The 12,173-nt window shown below is 38.7% G+C and overlaps 1 protein-coding gene across 1 annotated transcript in view; it reads right to left on the reverse strand.

Annotated features, from left to right (window-relative positions):
* Positions 1-10,634, reverse strand: part of Bicdl1 (BICD family like cargo adaptor 1) — a 92,305-nt gene extending 81,671 nt beyond the window's left edge. Inside the window, exon 1 of the mRNA XM_019204511.2 lies at positions 10,557-10,634. Within this exon, the coding sequence (XP_019060056.2) occupies positions 10,557-10,634 (78 nt within the window). The remainder of the gene's footprint in view (positions 1-10,556) is intronic.
* Between the last annotated feature and the right edge of the window lie 1,539 nt (positions 10,635-12,173).

Genomic DNA, 12,173 nt, shown 5'->3' on the forward strand with positions numbered 1-12,173 from the left:
CCCGAGAGCTCGCGTAAGGGAGTGTGGCCCCGCCCCAGCGTCGTTCTCTCCTCTTGGCACCACCCCGCCCCCAGCCCCGTTTGAATCCTCTTAGGTGGTCTGTGGACCCAGGGACCTGGGACATTCCTTCAAAACCGGAAACCAATCCCCGAGAGATTCGCAGTCTCAGAATTTAGGTCCGGGTCCCCACGCAGAGCTAAGCAGTCAGGAGAGGGAGCCCTAGAGAGCAGTAGGAGGGATGACTTCAGGAAACTCGGCATTTTAACGATGATGACTCAGGGATATGAAGGGCCAGATGTTTCCTAGATCAGCAGCCCGGGAAGGGTCTATGTAGAAAAATAACGGAAAATCTGTTCATAGATGAGAATACGAAGCAAAGAATCTCCCAAGTAACGACTACAATGTATTTGCCAGTTAGTGTACGCAGTGTAGTGTGTATTAAATGCTTTGTATGCATCATTTTAGATAATCTTCACATCACCTTATAAAAATACTGCCACTTTCTCCGTTTTACAGAGGAGGATACTGAGGCCTGAGATTCAGATCCAGGCAGGCTGGCTCCAGTGTTCATGTAAATCATTCTTTACTTGCCTCACATTTGATCAGTCTGGAGGAAGAGAAATAGTAATTTATGACCAAGATAGATTGGCTCAACATGGAAGGAGAGCTTTCTCCAATGATCAAACAGATTGAAGAGTGTTGTGTGCCTTCCAGTCACTTCTTGGTTTAAACGTATTGGTAATGCTTTGGATCTCCAATTTTCAAATAATACCATCTGAAGCCAGAATTAGTCCTTATTGTTTCCTTTTCCTTTTGGATGACAACATATTTTTGAGTTCGATCGTATTTTGCCTTTCTTCATCCAAATGGAATAGAAATTTCAGAACACCAAGAGGCTGAAATGAGTCAAATGGTTTCTTATGGTTCTTATTCCTTATTAGATAGACCCTAAACAACATTCAGGTATCACAGTATAACTTCAGACTGAAGACAAGAATTTGAAAGAGCCTGAGCGTCACTCAAGGCTGGCTTTGGAAAGGAGACAGATAACAGAGGGGTTGGCACATCAGTCTTAGAGCTGAATGTCTGCACACAACCATTTCAGCAATGGAATGTTCTGACACTTTTATGTCCCTCCTTGACCAGAAACTGTGGGTCCTGGTAACATCCAGTTGCAACTTTTGCCTTGTTTGAGTCACAAAAGAACAATTTCTCCCTACTCTGTATAGAGAGATGCACTGAAGGAGAACAAACAGGATTCCCGATTAAAAGGGACTTAATCAGCTATTTATTTTTCTTTAATACAAATGGGCAGCCTATGTTTCCAAAAATGACTTTGGCTTGCCTCTGCTTGAACTCAGTGGTCCTAAGATATTAGACTTAGCTGTGACTGTGAAAATGAACTGGTAGGTTCCTGCTATGACTCCCTAAAGGCATTCTGCCTACCCTCACTAGGAAGTGTTCATTTCTTACTCTAAGATTTGGCCCTAAGCCTATATTTCTATGACTGGCCAAAGGAAGTTTAGAGAACTATTTAAGAGTAATGGTTCTTCAACTTTTTGGTCCCAGAATAGCTTTCCACTCCTAAAAATTATTGAGGCCATCAAAAACCTTTAGTTTCTATAGGTGTAGATATTTATATTTACCATATTAAAAATGTGGGAGAATTTTAAGCATTTATTTATTTAAAGTAAGTGCTTTACTCTCCCCATTTTACAGGAGGAGAAAACTGAGGCCTCAGATTTGAATCCAGGCAGACTAACTCCAAGGTTGTTTATAATAAATCTATTTCCAAACTTTAAAAAAATGAAGAGAATGGCTCTATTTTTTTATTTTTGCAAATCTCTGTAATGTCTGATTGAAGGGAAAACTGCATTCTTATATCTGCTTCTCCATTTAATATAGTGATATTTTATTTTGACTGCACTATATAAAGGAAATCTGGTTTCACAAAGATATGGGGTTCAGGAAAAGAAATACTTTAATAGAGTTTTCAGATAATTGTGGATATGTTTCTTTGTTATTGCGCCCAACACTTGACAATTGATAATTTCTTAAAAGTCTTTTGCAATGTGGAGTCTAAAATCATGTCAAGGAATCCCATTGATCTATACACCCTTTGAAATGATCTTTTACCTATCAATGATTGATTCTGCAATTTCATTTAGAAAATATAGCTCACTGAGTTATGCGGATCTTCCAAATACTGTTGCATATCATTTTATGCAATACAAAAAGAATAATATTCATTTATAGTATATTATTGATACTATATTATCTCATCAGATAAGTACAATATTTAAGTATTGGGATGTTATTAAGCTCAGTGAGATGGGTATGAGTTTCCCAAAAGTTTTATTTTTCACTTGAAAGTTCAAATAACAGATAATGTCAGTAGTTTTCTTTGAAATGAGATACCGCTTTATTAATTCTTGAGAAAATGTTTGCCAAATGCTCAAATCTGAATACCGTAACTTGTTATTCATTCAAGTAAAAATGGTCTTCCACACAAAATATGGCTAGTTTAGCTCAGAACTCAAACAGTAGCATGAGCACCTTATGTCTAGTCAACCATTGTATCTCAGAATGCAATGAAAATGCTTTGTGGACAAAGTGGACTAGTAAAAATACTCAAGGGATTGGATTTAATAAAAGTGATGCTTCAGCAGAGACATTATTAAGTGATACTGGCTCCCGCCCCCCATGAATACAGCAGAATACACTGGAGTGAAGAATAACATGTCAACCCGTACACCTTGTCACCTTCTCTAGTTTGGATCCTAAGTGTCTCTCAAAGGTCCTTATGATAAATGCTTTGGAGGTGGTGAAGCCCTTAGGGGGTGGGGCCTAGTGGAAGGTCCTTTTTATGTCATTTGAGGGCATCCTCTTAAAGGGGATTATAGGATCCTGGCTTTCTCCTCTTCCTTTTGCTTCCCATCCCTGAGGTAAGCAGTTTAGTTCCTTAATGTACTCCCACTATGATATGCTGCCTCACCATAGACCCAGAGCAACAGGGCCAACTGACTATGGACTAAAACCTCTAAAATTGTGAGCCAGACTAAACCTTTTTTTTCCTTATAGGTTGATTACTTCAAGTTGATAGTAACAGAAATCTGACACAGTGTCAATATCTTAATTCATGTGAAGGTTTCAATAGCGTTACCCACTATTGTTTCTGCACCATCAGTAAAAATGACAATACACTTAAAAACAAACATAATATTGGACAGCATTATTATGAAATTAGCTTTATGGTTATTAAATATACTCTCATTGCAATGACTGTGAAAATGATTTGGAGTAGCTCTTTGGAAACTTCAAGGGTACATTAACCCACATTTTGAGAATTACTGATTTTGACCTATTCAAGATCATTAGTTCAGTCTTTTTGGGGGGTGATTCCAGGGATTGAACTCAGGACCTTGTGTTTGTGAGACAAGTGCAGCGCCACTGAGTGAAATCCCCAGCCCAGCTCAGTCTTGAGGTAACAGAATAAACAGGTTCATACTTACACGGAAATCAGTGCCAGCATTTAAACTCGCTAATGCAAAGATATGACAAATTCTGAGGCCTCTAAGAAGCTTATTATTTAGTTTATTCTGCTTTATGCTGGACCAAAGCAGTTAAAAGATACTAGGCATTATATTCCAAGTCCTTTGTATAAGCCAGGCATGGTTGTGTACCCTTGTCATCCCACCACTCAGGAAACTGAGGCAGGAGGCTCACCACAAGTTCATGGCCAACCCTAGGGCACATGGTAAGTTCATGGCCAGCCTGAGCTGCATAGCAAAATCCTGTCTCAACAAAAATGAAAACAAAACAAAAAACAAAAACCCCAAGTCCTTTGTATAACACAATCCCATTTAATCCTCATAAGCCTATAATACTAATGTGTAGCACCAATATGTCCTAGTGAAGTGGCAAACTTCCGTTTGATTTATGTGGCTCGTATTTGCTAGTCCGGGAGGATGGAAGCACAGCAGAAGCCACGAACATGGAGCAATCAGTTTAATTACGCTGGCGGGTCAGTCTGCATTCACACACCGGAGACTGGGCCCATCCTACACTTGAACAAAGAAGATACACCTTCTAGGAGGGGTGTTTCAAGTCAGGCAACTTTGGTATACATTCATTGAATATGCGTCAACAAGTGGGCTCAGTCATGGTATTGGCTCATACATAATCCTGGTAACATGCTTATTGGGTGATTTAAGGTCTAACTCATTTACATTCTGGTGAAATGACAAAACTCTTCTGGAGACAAACACATTCCTGAGATGTGGAAGGTGGCTTGGACATGTCCAGGCATGTGAGGCAGGGCAGGCCTGGACATGTTGAACAAAGAAAAATTTCAAGTAGGGAGTTTCCCGTAGTAAATCCAGCTTGATCCACAGGAGCAAAATTTCCTTGCAAAATCCCCTTTCACTAGTACTCCATACGATGATGTTAGTGTCTTAGGCTTGTTTGACGCCAAGATATTTTCTCTGAGATACTATCCCTCACTTCGCCTTTTTAACCTTTATATATTCCATTAAACTATATTTACATTAATATTCATTTTGGTAACTGAATATTCTAGTGAGCACGATTTTCTGTGGAAATTTATCCATCTAGTACCATCGATGGATTTCCACATAAGTGTTTTTTTTTGTCATTAAGGTAAACATATGAAATATTTCTTCTTATAAATCTTGATATATTGCCAAATGTGACAACACTCATCCAATTTTCCCAAGTTGTTTATTTTTATTAACAACCTTATCTATAAAACTGGAAAGTATAAAAGACAAAACATTTCCAAGAAAATTTGTTTTTGAAAAGTCAAGTGTTGGAAAAATATGAAGAGTTGGCAAAGTGTGTGATAAAGCAGTTGTATGCTTGGTATTTTCACTGAGCAGTGATTGTGTGTGTGTGTGTGTGTGTGTGTGTGTGAGATGTATGTGCATGAGTGTGTGCATGTTTCCAGTTGTACATTTTATTCATGAACTAGCTGTGGGAACATAAATGTCTCAAAAACCCTAAAATATTAACTAAATTCCATATATAGTTTTAAAGATGAATTGACTCAACATTTTACAAAACGCAGTGCTTCTTCACTTGGTTTTTAAGGGAAAAACATTAACTTCAGTGGCTGGTGCTCAGCAGCATCTGTCTTTAGTGGATACTCTGTCCTGCCCAGTGTTGAGGAACACCTTCCCTGTCAACAAGAAGGTGAACTGAAGCTTCATCTTACATGTGTCCCGATTTACAGTGAATCCTCTCCAGTTTCTTAGCTCTTTCCACCATCACCCCTGTTCATCTTCTCTCTTCCAAGCAGGAGCTCTACTATGGTTTGCATCATTGTCCCCCAAAGGCCCATCTGTTACAAGGCTTGATTGTCGGGTGGTGACAGAAGCTTTAAAATGTGGGGAGGGCCTGGAGCATGTCCTTGAAGAGAATCCTGGGACTTCAGCTTTCCCTTCTAGGCCACCATGAGGTAAACAGCATTTTCTGACACACATTGTCATCATGACGTACTGGCTCACCACAGACCAAAAATCAATAGAGCCAATGGGCCATGGATTGAAACTCCAAAACTGTGAATGAAAATAAACCACCAACAGAGCTAAGAGACAACCTACAATGTGGGGGAAAATTTTTACCAGCTGTTCCTCAGACAAAGGTCTACTATCTAGAATATATAAAGAACTAAAAAAAAAAAAAAATCAGACTCCCCAAATATAAAGACCCAATTCAAAAATGGGCATCTGATATGAACAGATATTTCTCAAACAAGTAAAAGCAGAAAATATATATATGAAAAAATGTTCAACTCCTCCTGTTTTAGCTTCCTAGAGTTTGAATATTGATTTCCCCCCAACAACTCATGTGTTAAAGACTGGGTCCCAGGGAAGTATTATTGGGAAGCAGCGGAAGCTTTAAAAAGTGAGGCCTCACGAGAAGTCTTTAGGCTACTGGAAGCATGCCTTCGAAAGTCACTGGTCCTCTCCTACCTCTCTTTTTCTTCCTGACCATGCTGTGAGAAATTTTTACTTTATTTTCACTATCACATGCTGCCTTACCACAAGCCTGTAATAAAAGGGCTACTGTGAGCCAAGTGAACCTTTTCATTCTTTTCTTTCTCCACAATGCTAGAGATTGAACCCAGGACATTAGTGCATCCTAGGCAAGCACTCAACCACCCAGCGTAAACTTTTCTCTTCATTAGTTAATTATCTCAGTTCATGGTTATGATAGAAAGCTAACGCTGGCCTCTATACAAGGAAGGTTACAATGGGAGCCTTGGTGTCTTAGTCATTTTGTCGTTGTTGAGATACAGTACTTGACAGTCAAAATTTAAAGGAGAGGGTTAGTTTGGCTCACATTTCAGTTCATGGTCATCTGGTTCCAAAGAAGAAACAGTGAAGCAGAGGGGCATGGGTGAGGAAAAGCTGCTCCTGTGGAGCCAGGGAGGGAGATAAAACCTTTCAGGTCCTGACTCTGCGAGCAGACTCCATCTCCTAACAGCAATCCAGCAATACTGCCCCTGTAATCCAATCACCTTCCAAAGCCTTCCACCTCCGTGAGCACATGAGGCTTTGGGGGGACATCTAGACATAAACCATAACACCAGGGATGCTTTTAGATGTTTTTAGGAGCCTCTTTCGGGAAAAAAGATACAGCCCTTACTAGGTCCATGCCACTTGGGCAAGCAAACAAAAAATACTTCTGGCTGAGAACATGGTGGCCCATGCCAATAGTCCTACCTACTCAAGAGGCTGAGGTGGGAGGACCCCTTGAGTCCGGGGTTCAAGGCCTGCCTAGGCAACACAGTGTGGGAGGTAGTTCTGCTTTAAGCTAAATCACTGCCAATATTGACTAAATTGTTCCCTCTGCTTCCCTTTCCTATTCTAATGATTTGGCTGTCTCCATTGCCCAAACTCATCGGAAAATGACTGTTTTATACTCAAGTTGGCTATTCTTGGTTGTTCCAGTGCCCATATCTGGAAAGATTTGTAGTTTAATTTTCTGTGTATTCACATTTTCATGCTTCTTTTCAATGATCTTGGCCCTAAACACTTTGCTGATGTTTTTGCTACATATATCATTCATCTGAAGCTATTTAAAAACATTTCCTAGTTTTATTTCATTTCAAGAATTGTCAAACATTTGTTGTATCTTGTTCTTTCTGCATCGAATCTCTGGCTTAATCTCTTGGTAGACAAGTTATTTATGTCTATTCATAGTGCTCATACTAACACTGCTTTTTAAGTGAGTTTCTTCCCCCATTTTTCTTTGCTAATTTCAGAGTAAACTGATTGTAGGAATAATATACATCTACTTTCCAGGACAAACAAAAACTTCTGCTGGTAGATGAAATATCTTTAATCTGTTTTTCACAGTTTGCACTATCATTATTACTACTATCCTTTTACTCTCAATAAAAAATGAATTATGGGCTTCTTGGAGTCATCTTGTGACCAGAAGAATTGTCTGAAGGGTCAAGACTTAATTAAATGTCCTGGAAAATGCAGCTATGTTTGTGACTGTGTGTATATGCAAGTATTGAATATATGAATATATATTGAATATATTTGCATATTAAGAGTTCTGGGAGGATAGTTGATATAATGTACTAACAAATAATGGTGATTTAATGTATACTTGACTGGGAGAAGTAAGTTTTTATTGGCAATCAATCAAAAATTTTTTTTGGTACCAGGGATCAAACTCAGGACCTTGTGTTTGTGAGGTAGGTGGTGGAATTACTGAGCTAAGTCCCTGGCCCTCAATTAAATATTTTTATGGGAAATTTCTTTCTTTCTTTCATGCTTGGAATGGAACACAGAGCCTTGCCCATACTAGGCAAGTGCTTTACTTCTGAGCTACATCCCTAGCTCTGACAAATTAATTTTTTAAAGTTATAAAGAAACCTAGTGGATTATATAGTTAAGGTATTGGCCAATAAGTATTTATTAAAGAACCATTAGAATAGTGATGGAGAATCTTTTAGAGCTTTCAATGATAACAAACAGCCCGCTGCAGCACAAGTGCCATAGGTTTACCACCACTGCATTAGAGTTGATATGTATCTAGAATAGCATCATATGAAAACATTAGAGGGCTGGGGATTTAGCTCAGTGGTGCTGTCACCTGCCTCGCAAGTGCAAGGTCCTGAGTTCAATCCCTGGTTACCCGCCCCAAAAAAATTAGGATTTAAGAAAACATGGTCCTTAACCTCAAGGAGGAATCCATCGGTGTTTGTATAAGAGAATGTAGTCGAACTGGACACTTATTAATCTTACCTTGACTTGTCCATAGCTCTCACCCTAGGAAATATAATAAAGTACTGAAGAACATGATTTCTAGGATAAGCTTTAGGTTCAAGTTGAGGCTTCCTCAGTTACTACCTGATTATCCCTGAGCAAGTTAGTTAATCTCTCTGTTAATATGCATTATGTAACTAAGTATTTTTATTCATTACTGGATTCTTAAGGCCTTTCATTGGTTAGCATCCAGTAGGAACTTGCTACATTTTTCATTATGAATGAATGATATGTAGAAAGCAGCACATTGGCAGCCCACAGTTAATGCTCACTCGATAAGATGTTAAAAAAACAAGACAACTCCTTAACCTCATAACCTGAAGTTTGTTTAATGTTAAAATGGTCTGTATGATTTGTATTAACTACTGCACTTATTCAAAACATTTATCACACAGAAACCACTGTGCTATATATTATGTGGAGAAAGAAAAGATATATGTGCTATGATCCCTGCCTGCAAACATTTATATTTTAATGTAGGTTGAACAACATGAACAGAAATAACTATAATTATAGAGAGCACTAGAATTATATTAAACTGTATATTAAGCACCTTATAAATAATGCAAAGACTTTCAGAATTCAGAAAAGAAAGATATCACATATAGTATCACAAAGCTAAAAGCCTATATGCTTTTTATTATCACCGTGTGCGGGCAATTCTAAACAATTTGAGGACAACACACTCCAGCCTCTCCTCCTACCCTTTTTGCCTTGGTATACCACTAACTACACTTGACAGTGTTTGTGTAAGAGAGTGTGATCAAAGTGGGCATTCAACTCTTTTCACATAGCTGATCCACATTTCACACCATAGGATAGAGAGGGCTAAGCATGTCATCACGCCTATGGGAATACAAGTGCTTCTCTTTCAATGAACCAGTGTGAATACAGATGAAATGACCACAACTGTCATCTTCTCTCACTCCCATAAGCAGCTAATTGCACTTGGCTCCCTTTGGTGACTTCCTGCTGCACCCACCCACACCCAGTCTGATCAAGTCAGAGATTAGGAAGAGCAGCAAGCCATCCTGGTGGCTTTAGAAAATAATTGCACTGCAGAAAGCTGTGTGCATGTTTTGTTATACATTTACATTTGTAAAAATTAAGAATATGCAAAATATACAAGAAGACATATAAAATCACCCACTTAAAAGAAGTGATGGCAAGGACTCAAAAACTGGTTGTATAACTTGATTTAATTGAAGAAAAACCAAGAAATACATCAAAGGTATAAATCTGCGTTTCCCTGGGGTCTCAACTGAGTGATTCAGCTTTTTAAAGTGGGTCAGAAAACTGCTAATTCTGTAATGATTTTGTTCAACTGCACTCAGCTGGTAGATTTATTTCTTGCAGATCTAAAAAAAACAAGCATGTCAAGTTTGGCAAAGTTGGTGTTAACCTAACATCACATTGCTTTGTTTATCAACCGTGAGACTATATTTATTTTCTTGATTCAAACTCTGTCCTTTTAGTTGGCAAGTAGTGACTATTGTTTGTGGCTTTATTTTGAAATGTATTCTGTGTTGAACAATTCTATGGTTTAGTTCATACAGTGACTTCTATAGCCATATATATATATTTGTGTCTATATCTGTATCTAAACAGATAGAAATTCAATAGGACAGACCCACTGCAGTACAATATGAGGAAAAACATAGGAATTAATTCCATTAGTTAGCTTTTTGTTTTTTTATTGCTGTGACAAAATATAAAACACAAACAACTTAATCGAGGGAAGGTTTTGTTTTGGCTCATGACTTCAGAGGTTTCAGTCCATGGTCAGCTGGTCCTGTTGTGGGCCTATGGTGAGGCAGCACATCATGCTGGAAGGGTGAGGGTTAGAGGTGTTTCTCACCTCATGGCAGCTGCGAAGCAGAGCAGAGAGAGAGTGAGAGAGAAAGAGAGAGAGGTAGAGGAAGGGGCTGGGGACCAGGTGAACCCTTTAAGAGCACACCTATGAGCTGCTTCCTCCAACTGGGCCTCACCTTTTGATAGCCCATTCAGTGATGAATTCCTCAATAGGTTAGTGCCCTTATGATTCAGTTACAACTCTAGGCTCTCCTCTGAACATTGATGCGTTGAGAACCAAGCCCTCAAGAAATACGTCTTTGAGGGATGCTTCGTATTTAAACCATGACGCTAACACATTGGCTTCATAGGAACAGCATATGTTTAAAAATGCAAGCTATAAATTAGCATGGAAAAGTTGCTATTTTTTAGTTGGGGTAAAATGCACATAAAATTTACCACCTTAACCATGTTAAGCGTCCAATTCAGTAACATCAAGTACATTCGCAGGGTCGTACAGTCATCACCACTGTCCATCCACGCAACTCTTTCATCTTGCAAAACTCCTTTTATCGAGCAAAATCAGTGTTTGTGAAACAATATCTCCTCACTGTTTTTCTTCTCCTTACTCCATGGCAACCATTCTACTTTCTGTCCCCAGAAATTTGACTACTCCAGGGACCTCATCTGAGTAGAATCATATTTGCTCTTTTGTGACTGGTTTATTTCGTGTAGCACCACATCCTTAAGCTTCATCCACGTTGTAGCATATGTCAGAATTGTCTTGTTTTTTTTTAAGGCAAAAGACTATTTCTTTGTATCTATGTGCTGTATTTGATTTACTCATTCATCTGTTGGTAGACATTCGGGTTACTTTCACCTTTTGGCTATTGTGAATAATGCAGCTACGAACATGGGTGTGCAAATATCTCCTTGAAGCTGTGCTTTCAATTCTTTTGGGAACATTTCCAGAAAGGGGACTGCTGGATCTCATGGTAATTCTATTTTGAACATTCTGGGGAACTGTTTTTCCGTAAAAACTTCCACATTGTCTTCTATCGTGGCGAAGAAAAATGTTTAAGTCATCTGATACTGGGATGCATTTCTTCGTTCCTTCGCTCTCGTTTTTTCAACTTAACATAACTGAGGCCTTTGTATGATGACAAAGATTCTCAATGTGAAATTTATAACTAAGATAAACTTCGTTTTATGAAAGAAAGAGATCTATAAAACATACATTTTATAGGAAAAGAAGGATACAGTCACTCCTAAAACAAACGAAGGCTGGAATTCAGGGATTCAACACAATTTAATCATTGCTTTGGAGGAGTGGTACTGGGGCCACTTAACTGACTCACTAGTAAGGCCATCCCAAGACAGAGTGTATCTGAAAAAGCCAGTTGAGAAACACCTTTTCAGCTCATTCCTCTAATTCTCCTTGTTTAATTTTATGGTCTTTAAGCTGTGTTCTGATTGTAGTTTGGCTTCTCTGTCCACAAAGGGAGATTTCAGTCCTGCCAACCTCAGCATTTTGGTGTTTAAGAGCTTTTTTTTTTTAATCATAAATTAATAATTTGGATCCTGGTCAACACTGGACTTAGCCCTAATTAATGTGAATCCAATTTTAAAACATGGAATCATTCTTGATATACTGGCAAAATCAGATTTCTAAGCTTTTCAGATCATAGACCTAGGCCAGGCATATAATAAGCACTCTAAATATTGAATCTCGTTATTGGCAGGAACTTCTCCAAGATAATTTTACTGTATGAGATGTCTTGGTAGATGAAGTCTGAGGGCATAGAGCACATAGGCTGCTTTTCTCCTGAAATTGGCATAACTCTTATTTTCAAAGGACAAGCAGTGCTGGGAAGGATTTTTCTTTGTTGCTTTCTTACTTCTTTTTTTGGTGTCTGTTCCTCTGCTTCCAAGAGCCCCTCTTGCTCAGATTTTTTTTACTATGATGAGACAAAGCCAGCATCTTCCAGGTAATACCCCAAGCTCAGGCCTTCCCACAACCCAACAATTTCACTATAGCTAGTTGGAGAGATTGATACCAATGTAAACACAAGGATA

The sequence above is a fragment of the Fukomys damarensis genome, unplaced genomic scaffold (assembly GCF_012274545.1).
Source record: "Fukomys damarensis isolate Sample0158 unplaced genomic scaffold, DMR_v1.0_HiC HiC_scaffold_12, whole genome shotgun sequence".
Taxonomy (NCBI): Eukaryota; Metazoa; Chordata; class Mammalia; order Rodentia; family Bathyergidae; genus Fukomys; species Fukomys damarensis.